This window comes from Bufo gargarizans, chromosome 5, assembly GCF_014858855.1.
Source record: "Bufo gargarizans isolate SCDJY-AF-19 chromosome 5, ASM1485885v1, whole genome shotgun sequence".
In the NCBI taxonomy this organism is placed as follows: domain Eukaryota; kingdom Metazoa; phylum Chordata; class Amphibia; order Anura; family Bufonidae; genus Bufo; species Bufo gargarizans.
This window is the reverse complement of record NC_058084.1, coordinates 119,437,936-119,458,229: the sequence shown is the minus strand read 5'-3', so window position 1 is coordinate 119,458,229 and position 20,294 is coordinate 119,437,936. Positions and strand designations below refer to the sequence as shown.

Below are 20,294 nucleotides of genomic sequence, written 5' to 3'. Positions count from 1 at the left end.
CAGTACTGTGCAAAACTTTTAGGTAGATGTGAAATTTTTTTGCAAGGTTAGAATGCTTTCAAAAATAAGTGTTGGTTTATTTTTTATCAATTTAAATGCAAAGCGAATGAAGAAAAGAGAAATCTAAATCAAATCAATATTTGGTGTGACCAGCCTTTTCCTTGAAATCTGCATTAGTTCTTCTAGGTACACTTTTTGAAGGAACTCAACAGGAAGGTTGTTCCAAACATCTTGGAGAACTAACTACAGATCTTCTGTGGATGTAAGCTTGCTCAAATCCTTCTGTCTCTTCATGTAATCCCAGACAGACTCAATGATGTTTTGATCAGGGCTCTATGGAAGACATATCTTTACTTCCAGGATTTTTTGTTCTTCTTTATGCTGAAAATAGTTCTTGATTACAGTGTCTGTATGTTTGGGATCATTGTCCTGCTGCAGAATAAATATGGAGCCAATCAGACACCTCGCTGATGGTATTACATGATGGATATCATAAGTATCTGACTGTGTTTCTCAGCATTGAAGACACATCAAAGGGGTATTCCAATCTCTGGGACCCACATCTATACTTAGAACGTAGCCCTCATCAGTCCCATTAAAGTGAATGGAGCTGTGGACCAACATGTGCACTACCTCTCCATTCACAGAGAGAACTATGTGACCTCTTATTCTTGGGGGTCCCAGCAGTCAAACTGCCCGATATCCAATATTTACCACCTATACTTTTAGTGGGATAAACCCTTTAAAAATGAAAAACTTCCTGAGATGGTTTACATACATTTAAAGGGTTTCTACCACTTAGGTGTCACATATTTAGCTGTCAGACACTAGTGATCCACTAGTGTCTGCTCTGGCCAACCATCCTAATATAATTGCTTGTGGGGCGGTGGTTTGGCTAAAAAAACTACTTTTATTAATATGCTAATGAGCCTCTAGGTGCTATGGGGGCGTCATTAGCACCTAGAGGCTCCGTCTACCTTCAGAAACTGCCGCCGCCGAGCGCGTCTCTCCAGCCCGCCCATCTCCTCCTGAATGCGATCGTATGTATTCTGCGCATGCGCAGTGAATGTCTGACCGCTTCCTTGCTCAGACATCTCCACTGCGCCTGCGCGATGACGCCATAGTGCTCCGAGGAACAGGCGCAGTGGAGATGTCTGAGCAGGGAAGCTGTCAGACATTCACTGCGCATGCGCAGAATACAGGCGCTCACAAGGAGGATCGCATTCAGGAAGAGATGGGCGGGCTGGAGGGACGCGCTGGGCGGCGGCAGTTTCTGAAGGTAGACGGAGCCTCTAGGTGCTAATGACGCCCCCATAGCACCTAGAGGCTCATTAGCATATTAATAAAAGTAGTTTTTTTAGCCAAACCACCGCCCCACAAGCAATTATATTAGGATGGTTGGCCAGAGCAGACACTAGCGGATCGCTAGTGTCTGACAGCTAAATATGTGACACCTAAGTGGTAGAAACCCTTTAAATGCAGCAGATCTAACACTTTTGCATTTTTTCTCATTTGAAGCACAAGGTTGGCTTTTTTGGGCAGGATATTGATGTAATTGCTAGACTTATTTTTCCCACTTGTTTCCAATTTGACTTAATTTCAGTGAAATTACCATAGTGTAAGTTATTCATCAATTCATTCCTGGCTGATTCAGTTGGGAATTTAGTAAAAACCTAGAGCAAAGCAGTGTGTGCCCCAACGAAAGAAGGTATGTTATCACTACATTAAAATGCACGTTTCACACAACTCCATGAAGTATTCGCAATTGAAGTGAGAGACGAAGAGCAATGTGGGTAATTCTCTCTGCATATGTTTTGGGTTTAGGTAATAATTTAAGGTAATAAATATATAAAACTTGTTATTGCTGCACATACGCTTGCTTGTTTTCTGAACAATCAGGGAGATCATAGTGTATAATAGGGAAAATATGGTTCACGTTCCATAACAGATGTTCATAGATAGAAAATATACACTAATTAGGCAATAATTGGTCTTTATAATCAAAGATCATGATAAATGAATATAATTTTTATAGAACGTGTGAAATAGGCATCTGTCGATGAGAGATTAGATGTGCTGTGTAATAATTCATTCAGTATGTCATGTTGATGTTGGACCTGCCTCTTATACTGTGTTGGACTATTGAAAATAAATACTTCAAGAAATTGCTTTAACAAGAACAATAGTTAGCTCAACATTTTGTGATTATATAGATGTATTTCAGAATGGTTCACTCAGTTTCATACATTGCTGTATTTCTTCCATTTTCACAGGTTAGAGCTGTGCATGATTCTTTGCAACAGTAATATATTCCAAAACCACGAGGAGGATAATACAGGCAAAACTCTACTCAAGTACCAAGAGGTTAGTAAGTGAATTCTACAAATTAAGAAAGCCTACAAGTTGTCTTCACATCATTCTCCATCCTTTGGTTTGTGCGATTAAAGATGGTGAACATTGTTCTTCAGAGGCGGATTGGCCATAGGCCTTTCAGGGGAACATCCCGGTGGGCCGAAACCCAGGGGTCCGCCTGAGCCCTCCTCACGGCTGGCCAGTGGAAGTTTTTGGGGATGTATTTTATGCTGCTGGCAGTATTTTGGGATGGACTTTGGTATTTGGCTCTGTTGGAGTGGTACAATATGGTATTTCTGGCCCTGCCTTCCATCAATTTGGACCCGACTATAAAACGGGGCCACTTTTAATATTTTGCCTGGGTCAATTTAAGTTCCCAGTCCGTCCCTGTTGTTCTTCATAGTTAAAGGGGATAGCTAAGGAGTGAAATAAGGTATTGAAGAGGCCAGTATATGACTGGGGTTCCTTGGGCCCAACAGAGGATATTATTCTTGCGGCCCAACCTCTATATCATTAATAAGTTTTCAATCGATGATATAGACCCTAGTGGCAAGTGATTATCTCCAAAGGGCTGCGATACCACACACAACCAACAGACAGGTGTGGTGCTGTTTTTGGAGAAAAATAAATCAGCCATATTTCTCTGATCCTGGACAACCCTATTATTGAATTGGAAAGTGATATTTAAAGAATTAGAAGTAGAGCATTGATTTGTATTAAGAAAATTAATGGGCGGTGGACAATATGGCTTGTATGCCCCTTGAAACTGGAAAAATTTATGTCAAGCACACTATGTATTAATATTGATGTTATATATGACAAAATTGCCAAAAAAAACTGTGATAAAAAGTGCAAATCCTCTCAGAATTTGCTAATCATCACCATTTCTCCGTAGCCAATGAGCCCACTTCAAGGTCAGACGGGCCCACCAAAATACCAGGGGTTCCCCCAGTGGGCCCATCAGAGCCTGGGCCCACTGGGGGAACCCCTGGTATTTTGGTGGGCCCGTCTGACCTTGAAGTGGGCTCATTGGCTACGGAGAAATGGTGATGATTAGCAAATTCTGAGAGGATTTGCACTTTTTATCACAGTTTTTTTTGGCAATTTTGTCATATATAACATCAATATTAATACATAGTGTGCTTGACATAAATTTTTCCAGTTTCAAGGGGCATACAAGCCATATTGTCCACCGCCCATTAATTTTCTTAATACAAATCAATGCTCTACTTCTAATTCTTTAAATATCACTTTCCAATTCAATAATAGGGTTGTCCAGGATCAGAGAAATATGGCTGATTTATTTTTCTCCAAAAACAGCACCACACCTGTCTGTTGGTTGTGTGTGGTATCGCAGCCCACCCTTATTCATTTCAGTGTAGCTGAGCAGTAATACCAGACGCAACCCATGGAGAAGTGAGGTGCTGTTTCTGGAAGAAATCAGCCATATTGTTTTAAAACCTGGACAACCCCTTTAGGGGGCGTTTCTAGCTAAAATAAAATAATATATATCAGCTCTAGAGTTCTTCTCCTCCTTTGCATTTTAATATTTTTTTTTTTTAGCTATTTCTAAGTCTACTTTCACTCTTGCGTTGTTGTTTTCCGGTTTGAGATCCAGCAGAGGATAACAATTCCGGAAAAAAAAAATGTTTCCATTTAGTCCTCGTGCATTCTGAATGAAAAGAGATCCATTCAGAAAGCATCAGGATGTCTTCCGTTCCGGCAGCATTCCGTGTTGTGACCGCAAGCTGCGGTTTTGTGTCTGGTCATAAAAACGAAAAAAATAAATAAACGGAAACAATGTTAGTCAATGGTGACAGATACATTTTTTTCGTTTTGATTTCACACAGCCGCATCCTAATGGAATGGATGCATCCTGATGTGCAAAATCAAAACGGATGTGTTTAATTCCGGTATTGAGATCCTTTGCCGGATCTCAATACTGGAATTAACAACGCAAGTGTGGAAGTAGCCTTAGTTACAGTTGCTTTTTGCCCCCCAGGATGTTCTTAAATTAGTTTTTCAGGAATTTAATATTTGTGACCTATCCCCAAGATAGGAGACATATGCGCATAATATCCCAAGCATAACATCATACATTGTAATAGTGGCTTTGCTTGGTATTCACGTTCAGTCCCATTTACTTACATTGTAAGCTCTTGCGAGCAGGGCCCTGGCTCCTCTTGTTTTAGGCCTCTTTTACATGACCGTTTTTTTTTCTGTTTTTGGGCCGTTTTTTGTGTTCCATATACGGTCTGTATACGGAACCATTCATTTCAATGGTTCCGCAAAAAAACGGAATGTACTCCGTATGCATTCAGTTTCCGTATTTCCGTTTTTCCGTTCCATTGAAAGATACAACTAGAGTTGAGCGAACACCTGGATGTTCGGGTTCGAGAAGTTCGGCCGAACTTCCCGAACTTCGTCCCGAACCCGAACCCCATTGAAGTCAATGGGGACCCAAACTTTTCGGCACTAAAAAGGCTGTAAAACAGCCCAGGAAAGGGCTAGAGGGCTGCAAAAGGCAGCAACATGTAGGTAAATCCCCTGCAAACAAATGTGGATAGGGAAATGAATAAAAATAAGAATAAAATAAATAAAAATTAACCAATATCAATTGGAGAGAGGTCCTATAGCAGAAAATCTGGCTTCACGTCACCCAACACTGTAACAGTCCATTGTCATATACTTAGGCCCCGGCACCCAGGCAGAGGAGAGAGGTCCCGTAACAGAGAATCTGGCTTCATGTCAGCAGAGAATCAGTCTTCATGTCATAGCAGAGAATCATGCTTCACGTCACCCACCACTGTAACAGTCCACTGTCATATATTTAGGCCCCGGCACCCAGGCAGAGGAGAGAGGTCCCGTAACAGAGAATCTGGCTTCATGTCAGCAGAGAATCAGTCTTCATATCATAGCTGAGAATCATGCTTCACGTCAGCCACCACTGTAACAGTCCATTGTCATAAATTTAGGCCCCGGCACCCAGGCAGAGGAGAGAGGTCCCGTAACATAGAATCTGGCTTCATGTCAGCAGAGAATCAGTCTTCATATCATAGCAGAGAATCATGCTTCACGTCACCCAACACTGGAACAGTCCATTGTCAGATATTTAGGCCCAGGCAGAGGAGAGAGGTCCCGTAACAGAGAATCTGGCTTCATGTCAGCAGAGAATCAGTCTTCATATCATAGCAGAGAATCATGCTTCACGTCACCCACCACTGTAACAGTCCATTGTCATAAATTTAGGCCCCGGCACCCAGGCAGAGGAGAGAGGTCCCGTAACAGAGAATTTCGCTTCATGTCAGCAGAGAATCAGTCTGCATGTCATAGCAGAGAATCAGGCTTCACGTCACCCACCACTGTAACAGTCCATTGTCATAAATTTAGGCCCCGGCACCCAGGCAGAGGAGAGAGGTCCCGTAACATAGAATCTGGCTTCATGTCAGCAGAGAATCAGTCTTCATATCATAGCAGAGAATCATGCTTCACGTCACCCAACACTGGAACAGTCCATTGTCAGATATTTAGGCCCAGGCAGAGGAGAGAGGTCCCGTAACAGAGAATCTGGCTTCATGTCAGCAGAGAATCAGTCTTCATATCATAGCAGAGAATCATGCTTCACGTCACCCACCACTGTAACAGTCCATTGTCATAAATTTAGGCCCCGGCACCCAGGCAGAGGAGAAAGGTCCCGTAACAGAGAATTTCGCTTCATGTCAGCAGAGAATCAGTCTGCATGTCATAGCAGAGAATCAGGCTTCACGTCACCCACCACTGTAACAGTCCATTATCATATATTTAGGCCCCGGCACCCAGGCAGAGGAGAGGTTCATTCAACTTTGGGTTGCCCCGCAATATAATGGTAAAATGAAAATAAAAATAGGATTGAATGAGGAAGTGCCCTGGAGTACAATAATATATGGTTAAGGGGAGGTAGTTAATGTCTAATCTGCACAAGGGATGGACAGGCCCTGTGGGATCCATGCCTGGTTCATTTTTATGAACGTCAGCTTGTCCACATTGGCTGTAGACAGGCGGCTGCGTTTGTCTGTAATGACGCCCCCTGCCGTGCTGAATACACGTTCAGACAAAACGCTGGCCGCCGGGCAGGCCAGCACCTCCAAGGCATAAAAGGCTAGCTCTGGCCACGTGGACAATTTAGAGACCCAGAAGTTGAATGGGGCCGAACCATCAGTCAGTACGTGGAGGGGTGTGCACACGTACTGTTCCACCATGTTAGTGAAATGTTGCCTCCTGCTAACACGTTGCGTATCAGGTGGTGGTGCAGTTAGCTGTGGCGTGTTGACGAAACTTTTCCACATCTCTGCCATGCTAACCCTGCCCTCAGAGGAGCTGGCCGTGACACAGCTGCCTTGGCGACCTCTTGCTCCTCCTCTGCCTTGGCCTTGGGCTTCCACTTGTTCCCCTGTGACATTTGGGAATGCTCTCAGTAGCGCGTCTACCAACGTGCGCTTGTACTCGCGCATCTTCCTATCACGCTCCAGTGCAGGAAGTAAGGTGGGCACATTATCTTTGTACCGTGGATCCAGCAGGGTGGTAACCCAGTAGTCCGCACACGTTAAAATGTGGGCAACTCTGCTGTCGTTGCGCAGGCACTGCAGCATGTAGTCGCTCATGTGTGCCAGGCTGCCCAGGGGTAAGGACAAGCTGTCCTCTGTGGGAGGCGTATCGTCATCGTCCTGCGTTTCCCCCCAGCCACGCACCAGTGATGGGCCCGAGCTGCGTTGGGTGCCACCCCGCTGTGACCAGGTTTCATCCTCATCCTCGTCCTCCTCGTCCTCCAGTAGTGGGCCCTGGCTGGCCACATTTGCACCTGGCCTCTGCTGTTGCAAAAAAACTCCCTCTGAGTCACTTCTAAGAGACTGACCTGAAAGTGCTAAAAATGACCCCTCTTCCTCCTCCTCCTCCTCCTCCTGGGCCACCTCCTCTTCCATCATCGCCCTAAGTGTTTTCTCAAGGAGACATAGAAGTGGTATTGTAACGCTGATAACGGCGTCATCGCCACTGGCCATGTTGGTGGAGTACTCGAAACAGCGCAACAGGGCACACAGGTCTCGCATGGAGGCCCAGTCATTGGTGGTGAAGTGGTGCCGTTCCGCAGTGCGACTGACCCGTGCGTGCTGCAGCTGAAACTCCACTATGGCCTGCTGCTGCTCGCACAGTCTGTCCAGCATGTGCAAGGTGGAGTTCCACCTGGTGAGGCGGTGAGCGGGAAGGCCGAAGTTACGCTGTAGCGCAGACAGGGGGGCAGTGGCAGGATGTGAACGCCGGAAGCGCGAACAGACGGCCCGCACTTTATGCAGCAGCTGTGACATGTCGGGGTAGTTGTGAATGAACTTCTGTACCACCAAATTCAGCACATGCGCCAGGCAAGGGATGTGCGTACAGCCGGCTAGTCCCAGAGCTGCAACGAGATTTCGCCCATTATCGCACACCACCAGGCCGGGCTTGAGGCTCACCGGCAGCAACCACTCGTCGGTCTGTTGTTCTATAACCCGCCACAACTCCTGTGCGGTGTGGGGCCTGTCCCCCAAACATATGAGTTTCAGAATGGCCTGCTGACGTTTACCCCGGGCTGTGCTGAAGTTGGTGGTGAAGGTGTGTGGCTGACTGGATGAGAAGGTGGAAGAAGAGGAGGAGGAAGCTGAGTAGGAGGAGGTGGCAACAGGAGGCAAAGAATGTTGCCCTGCGATCCTTGGCGGCGGAAGGACGTGCGCCAAACAGCTCTCCGCCTGGGGCCCAGCCGCCACTACATTTACCCAGTGTGCAGTTAGGGAGATATAGCGTCCCTGGCCGTGCTTACCGGTCCACGTATCTGTGGTCAGGTGGACCTTGCCACAGATGGCGTTGCGCAGTGCACACTTGATTTTATCGGATACTTGGTTGTGCAGGGAGGGCACGGCTCTCTTGGAGAAGTAGTGCCGGCTGGGAACAACATACTGTGGGACAGCAAGCGACATGAGCTGTTTGAAGCTGTTTGTGTCCACCAGCCTAAATGACAGCATTTCATAGGCCAGTAGTTTAGAAATGCTGGCATTCAGGGCCAGGGATCGAGGGTGGCTAGGTGGGAATTTACGCTTTCTCTCAAATGTTTGTGAGATGGAGAGCTAAACGCTGCCGTGTGACATGGTTGAGATGCTTGGTGACGGAGGTGGTGGTGTTGGTGGTACATCCCCTGTTTGCTGGGCGGCAGGTGCCAACGTTGCTCCAGAGGCGGAGGAAGAGGCCGAGGCGGCAGCAGCAGAAGAGGCCGAGGCGGCAGCAGCAGAAGAGGTAGCAGGGGGAGCCTGAGTGACTTCCTTATTTTTAAGGTGTTTACTCCACTGCAGTTCATGCTTTGCATGCAGGTGCCTGGTCATGCAGGTTGTGCTAAGGTTCAGAACGTTAATGCCTCGCTTCAGGCTCTTGTTTGAGGAAGTGCCATGCCAGGGAACTCCTTGAAGCTGCCTTTGGGGTGCTCGGTCCCAGATGGCGGCGGTCAGTAGCAGGCGGAGTCTCTTGGTGGCGGGTGTTCTGCTTTTGCCCACTGCTCCCTCTTTTGCTACGCTGTTGGCTCGGTCTCACCACTGCCTCTTCCTCCGAAAGTCAGTGGCACGACCTTCATTCCATGTGGGGTCTAGGACCTCATCGTCCCCTGCATCGTCTTCCACCCAGTCTTGATCCCTGACCTCCTGTTCAGTCTGCACACTGCATAAAGACGCAGCAGTTGGCACCTGTGTTTCGTCATCATCAGAGACGTGCTGAGGTGGTATTCCCATGTCCCCATCATCAGAAAACATAAGTGGTTGTGCGTCAGTGCATTCTATGTCTTCCACAGCTGGGGAAGGGCTAGGTGGATGCCCTTGGGAAACCCTGCCAGCGGAGTCTTCAAACAGCATAAGAGACTGCTGCATAACTTGAGGCTCAGTCAGTTTCCCTGGTATGCATGGGGGTGATGTGACAGACTGATGGGGTTGGTTTTCAGGCGCCATCTCTGCGCTTTCTGCAGAAGACTGGGTGGGAGATAATGTGAACGTGCTGGATCCACTGTCGGCCACCCAATTGACTGATGCCTGTACCTGCTCAGGCCTTACCATCCTTAGAACGGCATTGGGCCCCACCAAATATCGCTGTAAATTATGGCGGCTACTGGGACCTGAGGTAGTTGGTACACTAGGACGTGTGGCTGTGGCAGAACGGCCACGTCCTATCCCAGGACCAGAGGGTCCACTAACACCACCACGACCATGTCCGCGTCCGCGTCCCTTACTAGATGTTTTCCTCATTTTTACCGTTCACCACAATAAGAAAAATATTATTTGGCCCAATGTATTGAATTCAAATTCAGTCCTTTTTTTACAGACAGACACCTAACACTATCTGGCTATCTATTTAGGTACCGTATTACACTAATAAAGGCACAGCAGTAACGACAGATTTAGCTGAATATAAATTTGAGGCCTAGTATTTAGGCGCTGGGTGACAGGTATACGTTTACACACAGAATTAGACTTGGAATTGCACAGTAGCGTGTGTGTGAAGTTATTGAGAATAACCCTATCTGCACCTTGAATCTTATATACCCTTTTAGGGATATATTTAAAGTAGGCCTGATACAGCAGAAACCACTAAATTAGGAAATTGCTAAATTGGCAATTGTATTTCAACCCAGAACAAAAACTGTGCTTTGACGGACACTAAATAACTTGACCAGACACAGCAATAACCACAGATTTAGATGGATGTAAATTTGAGGCCTAGTATTTAGGCACTGGGTGAAAGGTATACGTTTACAGACAGAATTAGACTTGGAAATGCACAGTAGCGTGTGTGTGAAGTTATTGAGAATGACCCTATCAGCACCTTGAATCTAATATACCCTTTTAGGGATAGATTTAAAGTAGGCCTGATACAGCAGAAACCACAAATTTAGAGAATTGCAAAATTGGTAATTGTATTTCAACCCAGAACAAAAACTGTGCTTTGACGGACAATAAATAACTTGCCCAGCCACAGCAAGAACCACAGATTTAGCTGACTATAAATTTGAGGCCTATTATTTTGGCGCTGGGTGACAGGTATACATTTAGACAGAATTAGACTGGGATATGCACAGTAGCGTGTGTGTGAAGTTATTGAGAATGACCCTATCAGCACCTTGAATCTAATATACCCTTTTAGGGATAGATTTAAAGTAGGCCCGATACAGCAGAAACCACTAATTTAGAGAATTGCTAAATTGGGAATTGTATTTCAACCCAGAACAAAAACTGTGCTTTGACAGACACTAAATAACTTGACCAGCTACAGCAATAACCACAGATTTAGCTGACTATAAATTTGAGGCCTATTATTTAGGCGCTGGGTGACAGGTATACGTTTACGGACAGAATTAGACTGGGATGTGCACAGTAGCGTGTGTGTGAAGTTATTGAGAATGACCCTATCAGCACCTTGAATCTAATATACCCTTTTAGGGATAGATTTAAAGTAGGCCTGATACAGCAGAAACCACTAATTTAGAGAATTTCTAAATTGGGAATTGTATTTCAACCCAGAACAAAAACTGTGCTTTGACGGACACTAAATAACTTGACCAGCTACAGCAATAACCACAGATTTAGCTGACTATAAATTTGAGGCCTATTATTTAGGCGCTGGGTGACAGGTATACGTTTACGGACAGAATTAGACTGGGATATGCACAGTAGCGTGTGTGTGAAGTTATTGAGAATGACCCTATCAGCACCTTGAATCTAATATACCCTTTTAGGGATAGATTTAAAGTAGGCCTGATACAGCAGAAACCACTAATTTAGAGAATTGCTAAATTAGGAATTGTATTTCAACCCAGAACAAAAACTGTGCTTTGACGGACACTAAATAACTTGCCCAGCCACAGCAATAACCACAGATTTAGCTGACTATAAATTTGAGGCCTATTATTTAGGCGCTGGGTGACAGGTATACGTTTACAGACAGAATTAGACTGGGATATGGCCAAAAAATAACCACACTATTGATGGTTAAATGCACTTGGTGTGACAGCTTGACCCTGATGTAGGATATAGCCAAAAAACAACCACACTATTGAGGGTTAAATGCACTTGGTGACAGGCTCAGCTTGCCCCTGATGTAGTATATGGCCAAAAAATAACCACACTATTGATGGTTAAATGCACTTGGTGTGACAGCTTGTCCCTGATGTAGGATATAGCCAAAAAACAACCACACTATTGAGGCTTAAATGCACTTGGTGACAGGCTCAGCTTGCCCCTGATGTAGTATATGGCCAAAAAATAACCACACTATTGATGGTTAAATCCACTTGGTGTGACAGCTTGACCGATGTAGGATATAGCCAAAAAACAACCACACTATTAAGGGTTAAATGCACTTGGTGACAGCTTGCCCCTGATGTAGTATATGGCCAAAAAATAACCACACTATTGATGGTTAAATGCACTTGGTGTGACAGCTTGACCCTGGTGTAGGATATAGCCAAAAAATAACCACACTATTGAGGGTTAAATGTACTTGGTGGCAGCTTGTGCTGGCGCACCACAAGACACAAAATGGCCGCCGATCACCCCAGAAAAAAGTGAATGAAAAACGCTCTGGGCAGACTAAAAACAGTGAGCAATTGAATAGCAGCAGTTCAATGATCCACAGCTGCAGATCGAATACTGAATGAAGTCTTTTGGAGGAGTTAATCACTGCCTAATCTCGCCCTAACGTCGCAGCTGCAACCTCTCCCTACACTGATCAGAGCAGAGTGATGTGCAGAGTGATTCCAGCTTAAATAGAGGCTGGGTCACATGGTGCACTGGCCAATCACAGCCATGCCAATAGTAGGCATGGCTGTGACGGCCTCTTGGGGCAAGTAGTATGACGCTTGTTGATTGGCTGCTTTGCAGCCTTTCAAAAAGCGCCAAGAAACCGACGAACACCAAACCCGAACCCGGACTTTTACGAAAATTCGGGTCCGTGTCATGGACACCCCAAAATATACAGTTCGGGTTCACTCATCCCTAGATACAACATGTCCTATTATTGCCCGCAAATCACGTTCCGTGGCTCCATTCAAGTCAATGGGTCAGCAAAAAAAAGAAACACATACACATACAAAAATGCATCCGTATGTCTTCCGTATCCGTTCCGTTTTTGCGGAACCATCTATTGAAAATGTTATGCCCAGCCCAATTTTTTCTATGCAATTACTGTATATGCCATACGGAAAAACGGAACGGAAATGGAAACACAACGGAAACAAAAAAACAGAATAACAGATCAGTGAAAAACGGACTGCAAAACACTGAAAATGCCATACGGTCATGTGAAAGAGGCCTTAATTGTTGACTTGTTTGTTGCTATGTTATTCATGACCCTTTTTGTACATGAATCCCCTGATTGTAAAGCGCTTCAGAATATTTTTAAGCTAGATAAAGATTATTATTATTGAATGGGACTGAGCTGCAAAAAGGCCATGTGACAAGTAGACATAATGTCACAGGCTGCAAACGTTTGCCCGAGCGTCACAGCTGATTGGCGGGGGTACCAGTCAGACTCCCACGGATCGTACATTGGTGACTTATCATAAGGATAGTGAATCAATATTTAAGGTCTGGCCAACCCCTTTAAGGTGACACCAGAAAATGGTGACCATTATAGGTTCATTTAGAGGGTGTTATCTCCTGAATGAATAATCACCCAAAAATACAGTGATACTTTCATGACAGCAAAGTATTAATGCAGCATCAAGTAGATTTATCCTTCCAGAACTATGTAAGAGGGAGGTGATCACCTCCATACGTTTTGTAATGTCTGTCACTGAATTGGAAGTCCAGGAGAGAAGAATCAATTATAAATGGGACATTATCATTGTGATCCATCCGAAAATCCTGGACAGTAAACTAAACCGGATCTGTTATCTCTCCTGTTACATCAGTATTCCTCATAATGTGACAATTCTGGAGCAATTTCTCCTTCAACTCTTTGTGACAGATACATTTTATCTCAGACTGTATATTTCTGGATATATAATGCCCACTATATCTAATGGCCCCTCAGCCCTGAATGAGATCGGCTCTCGTCTTTACACAGGCGCTTTTTCATCCCCAATCATCGGCCTGTGTAAAAGGCCCTTAGACAGATGACATTATTGCACGAGGACGTTTCGTTGATACAGCATTCTTTCATTGATGAAGTCATTTTGTCAGAGATATCTTCGGGGAATACTCATTGTGCAGTCATCTGAAATGCTGAAATATTTAGTATTTTTATTTATAGGATTGATTTGGAAGGCTAGGGTTATCAGGGGCACTCTATGTAGGACACAATGGCACTTTGCTGTTCAGGTTTTGATTTTATTATGTTTCTTTGCCCCTGGCTACAGTGAATGGCTTGCAGAGGGATACATTCTGTAAAGTCACAATGTTATTTTTTCAAACACATGAGCAATGTAAAAAAGAATTGGAAACAGTAGTAAATGATCAGTCAAAACCGTGTACAGAGATTTTTTAGAGTCTTAACTGTAATACCAACAACTTAGTCATTTTTATGTTTCATGTTTGTGTGGTTCCAAAACTGTTTTTCTGATTGTATAAAGCTCGGTTTACATAGTTAAATATATTCTGCGGCTGCACAGCGGTTCCTCAGTATAACAGCAATCCTCGAACATTCACCATCATTCTCCACCCTTAAAGGGATTGTTCACCTTTATAATGTTTTTTATAGACCCCACAGTGTGGCTGGACCAGCGATGGTGATTATACTTACCTGATCCCTGCTGATGGGTGCCGGTTCCATCGCTGCCCTGCAGGCTCTGCAGGTCCCAGGTCTTCCCGCCTCAACATCTGGTTTGACGTGGGGCACGTGACCTATGTGGCATGTGACCCAGTGATGCGCTGCATGGGTGACACCTGACCACTGTGGACAGTCGTTGGCTGCAGCCGTCACGTGCCCCGCATCAACATCCGGAGACCTGGGACCTGCAAAACTGGCGGAGCAGAGATGGAGTTGGAACCCAGTGGCGGGGATCAGGTAATTATGATCAAATCCGTGGGTCTGGCCATGATGTGGGGTCTATAAAAAACATCATAAAGGTGAACAACCCCTTTGATAAAAGTGTACAGTCAGGGTAATGGTAGGGTGGCGTAGCAGACACAGAAGCCCCAGATTAGAATACATGGCAGAACTTCATGGAGTTAGTGCTTCATAAATATGGAGTGTGGATTGGCTACATATTTTTCTATTTTTTGTCCGCCTGTCTTCATGGCACACAATAAAATTGTATTAGCTTTTAGCCAATACTGGGGGGGAAATAGTGCATATGGATGTATACAGCTAATACAGAACTCTTCGGGACCTATAGAAATCTCTACTGTGTGAACTTACCTTTGTGGTAGCAGCAAGAAAAACCACGGTTGGGAATCAGGAGAGACAGTTCTGTGCCAGGTACCCTCTCACCATGGGCTTATATCAGTTGTGTTTTCTTCTTCTATGGTAAGTACACTAGGCTATAGGGTGGCATACTAGGGGATTGTAGTCATGTGCTGCTGAATGATGCCTGTCCACAACACCATACTTTGTAGATATTCTCTGTGATAAGATGGAATATGACACAATGTGACTTTTGAATCCCACACCCAAAAAAAAAAATCATTGCATTGCATGCTTCTGTATGGAGGTACAGTATGCCCCTATAGAGTGTTGCATTGGTCGGGCAGTTACCATGGAGAAAGATCATTATGGGGCCCATTGTGAGGAAGGGGGTCCCAGTGCTGAACTCTTTGTTCAGTCTCCTGACATAAAACCACAGCAATTACCTGAAGATGCCATTAAGGGCAGCTCAGTGCAAAGAGATTTTGCAGCTTCCATTGAGTTCAACGGAAGCTGCATATATGCCTATGCACCGAACTCCCCCTAGTGGAGGCTGCCGGTAGGATATTTTATATTGTTTGAAAGGAAGAAGATTTACACTATATAGCAGAGATTTAGCTATGTATTCATGCCATCTGTCTGAGATAAGTACATTAAGAAATATGGCGGTCAGAATGAGCAGCATATTTTTAAACCACCTGTTTCCCTTTTTCCAGCACAGAAGTTGATTTATTAAAAGATTCTTCCATGAATAAAAGAAATATAGTTTATCAATAATATCACTGAGTGATGTCTGTGCCCCTGCTGTGCATGACTCTGAGCTTGTCCCGCACTGTGGCATGGCCATGTGTATGAATCCTTAGGAAATATGAATGTACCTTGCATCCGTTTGGTTGCTGGTTCTAGCAAAGACGAGATCTGCATAACACTATGGCCGATTATACAGAAACATGAAAGAGAAAAGAAACAGAAAATGATCCTTTTTTTTTTTTTTTTTTTACCTTTGTCAGTCTCTTAAAATGTAATTCTGCAGGAGGCTTTGAAATGTCACAGTTTATTTTATATAATGCCCATAAGATTGCGGTGTAAATGCTCAGTCATCTTTTGTAGCTTAATGCTTTGCTTTGGGATGGCGATCATTCTTCTCTGCTTCTCAGACATATCTTATCTGGGCTTCTGCAGGTAACGGTGGAGAAGCTGCCTGATGAGGCTCGGATGAACACATTGCTGAACAAATACTCCACAGACCCTCAGTATCAGCAACTCTTCATCAATCTGGTAAGGACAGAGCCAAATACAAAAACAAACATTTCCTCTGTGAACAATGTGTTTGTTACATTGAAATCATTTGTTTATGATGGCTGTGTCAGCCGCACTGATTTACATAAACAGCGCCGATCCCCAGACTTTACATTTTCAACAAAAGTAGCCGAGTACAAACAGCATTCCTGGGGCTTAATTCACATTGTATAAACATAACAGATGTTGATAAAATGAGCCAGCGAGAAAATACAACAAAGAAGGTTAGGAGAGTTCCCTGTCTATTAAATGCATTCCAGATTGACACGGTGATACTGCGTTTGTACATCATATATACTTGACGTGTCATTTCTGGCTGTTTTGGTAAAGCTCAGGATATACGTAAAGTGTGACTCTTTGTTTTTGTTTTTTTTTCCCTAAGCAAATTAGTAATTTAAAGGGCATCTGTCAGCAGATTTGTTCCTATGACACCGGCTGACCTGTTACACGTGCACTTGGCAGCTGAAGGCTTCTGTGTTGGTCCCATGTTCATATGTGTCCACATTGCTGAGAAAAATTATGTTTTAATATATGCAAACAAACTGCAACAGGGGCGATGCCCTTATACCTAGAGGCTGGGTTCTCCCTACAACTGCTGCGCCCTCTGCACTTTGAGAGGGACAGTTGAAAACATCATCGCGCCTGGCCCTGACTTCTCCTAAAGTGGAAATCTTCTGAACAATGCCATTTTCTTGCATCCTATAGAATGAAAGGGCTTTTCTGGGAATAACAAATTTTTTGTGATGCCCGCAGCTTGCCTCTGCTTTTAAATTCATTCTGTACTTTCCTGCTCTCCACTGCTCTGCTCCTGCGCTCTGGCTCCCAAATGTCCTTCTTCCGATCCCCGGCTTGTTTACATCTGGCTGTGTATGGACATGGTCACCTGCTCCACTGCAGCCAACCAGTGGCTTCAGTGGTGAAATGTTGCTTGTGGACACAGCGCTGCTGATGCCCATATGCCCAGTTGTGGAGGAAGGCTGCGGGCATCTCTTAACATGTAGTTATTCCTGGAAAACACCTTAAAAATGTAGACTTCATTTTGCTTAACATTGCAACAAACCTAAGCAAAGGCTAGGGTGACTTTTTGTAATTGAGTTTAACTATTAAATGGCAGCTGCATTCAACAAGATTACATATAACTTAAAGGCTATGTACACCTTTTTTTTATTATTGCATTGCTCATTTTGAACTAAAAATCATTTTTTCAATTGGTTTTTATCACAGATATGGAGCCCTTTTTTCTGTACAGGGCTGAAATGCTCTAATAGAGGGATCTGAATTTTCTTTCTTTTCCGTCAGCCAGCTAATCTGACGGACTCCTTATCTCTGCTCTCTGACCTCATAAACACTCATTATAGCTCAGCTGTTACTGATAAGAATGTGGCTTAAATAAGTGTTTATGACGTCTTAGTAAATTAGAGATAAGGAATATTAGATGACCGGCACAAAGTGAAAGTAAAAAGTATGTGTCACGGAAGGTGTACAGGAAACTAGAAGACACAAAATGAAGATCCGACTGACTGGATCCAAAACTAAGGAACCAAAGGGAAAGCCCTGCAACAGACCTGGCTCTCTCCCTAACTGCTCAGCCTATGCAAAAATCTCAATGGTAGATGATCGCATATCCTCGTTCCTCGACTGTATAACACCTGAACACCCTATAATAGTGAAGGGACACGACGACCGTCTCCCTACACTTGATACGGAGGGAGTCAGGGTCACCTGGGATCCAGCAAACAGGAAAACACAAATGAATGAACAAAACTTATCTGTAGAAGACTCAGTAGTAGCATCCAGCATGCACACACTCCAGGAAGTTGTATAAACCGCAAAGTGATGCAGTATGGGAAGGGATTTAAAGGGATGCAATCAGTGCAACTACATGACAGCTGAGAGAGGCTAACGAGATGAGAAAACGAAAGCAAAACAAAAGGAACCTCAAGCAGGAGTTCTGAAGAACGTCTGACAGAGCTTCTCAGATGTCTGGTGGTAACAGTACCCCTCCTTCTACGAGTGGACTCCGGACACTCAGAGCCCACCTTCTCAGGATGGGACCTATGGAAAGCCCTGATGAGACGAGTGGCCTTAATGTCCGTCACTGGGTCCCACATCCTCTCCTCAGGACCATAACCCTCCCAATAAACGAGGTACTGGAGAGAACCGCGGACACCACGAGAATCCACAATCCTAGAGACCTGAAATTCAAGATTACCATCAACCACAATCGGAGGAGGAGGCAAAGACGAGGGTACAATGGGTTGGACATAAGGTTTTAATAAGGACTTATGAAAAACATTATGGATCTTCCAAGTCTGAGGAAGATCAAGACGGTAGGCAACAGGATTGATGACGGACAAGATTTTGTAAGGCCCAATAAACTTAGGACCCAACTTCCAGGAGGGAACCTTCAATTTGATATTCTTAGTAGAACCACACCAGATCACCAACATTCAGGTCCGGACCAGGCACACGTCTCTTATCTGCCACACGCTTATATCTCTCACTCATGCTCTTTAGATTATCCTGAATCTTTTGCCAAATAAATGACAAAGACGAGGAGAATCTGTCCTCATCAGGTAAACCAGAAGACCCCTCTCCAGAGAATGTCCCAAACTGCGGATGAAACCCATATGCACCAAAAAATGGTGACTTATCAGAGGACTCCTTATTTAAAGCAAACTCAGCAAGGGACAAAAAAGAACACCAATCCTCCTGATTCTCTGCCACAAAACAGCACAGATATGTCTCCAGATTCTGATTGACGCGCTCTGTCTGGCCATTCGACTGCGGGTGGAAAGCAGAAGAGAATGACAACCGAACCCCCAAGCGAGAACAGAAAGCCTTCCAGAATCTGGAAACAAACTGCGTGCCCCTATCAGAGACTATGTCTGAAGGAATACCATGCAATTTGACAATGTGATCAATAAATGCCTGCGCCAGGGTCTTAGCATTGGGCAAGCCAGGAAAAGGAATGAAATGCACCATTTTGCTAAAACTGTCCACCACCACCAGAATCACAGTCTTCCCCGAGGAACGAGGCAGGTCCGTAATGAAGTCCATGGACAGATGTGTCCAAGGATGGGAAGGAATGGGTAACGGAAGGAGAGGACCTGATGGCCGTGAATGAGGGACCTTGGCACGAGCACAGGTCTCGCAGGCTGCCACAAAACCCTCAACTGACTTACGAAGCGTCGTCCACCAGAATCTCCGAGCGATGAGATCCACTGTGGCTCTTGCCCCCGGGTGCCCAGCAAGGACAGTATCGTGGTGCTCCTTAAAAATCTTGTGTCTTAAAGCGAGAGGCACAAACAACCTCCCAGGAGGACAAAGATCAGGAGCCTCTGACTGGGCTACCTGAACCTCTGCCTCCAATTCAGGATAAAGAGCAGAGACCACCACCCCTTCAGCCAAAATGGGACCCGGGTCTTCAAAATTCCCCCCTCCCGGAAAACAATGTGACAGGGCATCTGCCTTCACATTCACATTCCAGGGCGGAACGTAACAACAAAATTAAACCTTGAAAAGAACAAAGACCATCTAGCCTGTCTCGGGTTCAGACGCTTGGCTGACTCCAAGTAGGCCAGATTCTTATGGTCAGTAAACACGGTAATAGGGTGTCTGGCTCCCTCTAGCCAATGGCGCCATTCCTCAAAAGCTAACTTGATGGCCAACAACTCCCTATCTCCCACATCGTAATTTCTCTCTGCGGAGGAGAGTTTCTTTGAGAAAAAGGCACACGGTCGCCATTTGGCAGGAGAGGGACCCTGAGACAAGACCGCACCCACACCCACCTGAGAAGCGTCCACCTCAACTATGAAGGACAGAGAAATATCAGGTTGTACCAAGATGGGAGCGGAAGCAAAACTCTCCTTGATACTAGAAAAGGCCTTACGCGCCTCTACCGACCAGGAGGAAAAATCTACCTCCTTTCTAGTCATATCAGTGAGTGGTTTAACAACAGAGGAATAATTCAAAATAAACTTCCTGTAATAATTGGCAAAACCCAAAAAACGCATCAGCGCCTTCTGATTCTCAGGAAGCTCCTACTCAAGCACAGCGCAGACCTTCTCGGGGTCCATGCGAAAACCAGAAGCGGAGAGAAGAAACCCCAGAAATTGAATTTCTGGAACCGCAAACACACATTTTTCCAGTTTAGCGTACAATTTATTCTCCCGCAGGATTAGCAAGACCTGACGTAGGTGGTCCTTATGAGTTTTGAAATCAGGAGAAAAAAATCTAAATGTCATCTAGATACACTA

General features: G+C 44.8%; 1 protein-coding gene across 2 annotated transcripts in view; it reads left to right on the top strand.

Moving 5' to 3' along the window:
• The window catches only part of LOC122938527 (chloride channel protein D-like), a 215,097-nt gene that overhangs the window by 178,184 nt on the left and 16,619 nt on the right, over positions 1 to 20,294 (top strand). For both annotated transcript variants that reach the window (XM_044294077.1, XM_044294078.1), the window contains 2 exons: positions 2,274 to 2,364; positions 15,919 to 16,014. In XM_044294077.1, the coding sequence (XP_044150012.1) occupies positions 2,274 to 2,364; positions 15,919 to 16,014 (187 nt within the window). The remainder of the gene's footprint in view (positions 1 to 2,273; positions 2,365 to 15,918; positions 16,015 to 20,294) is intronic.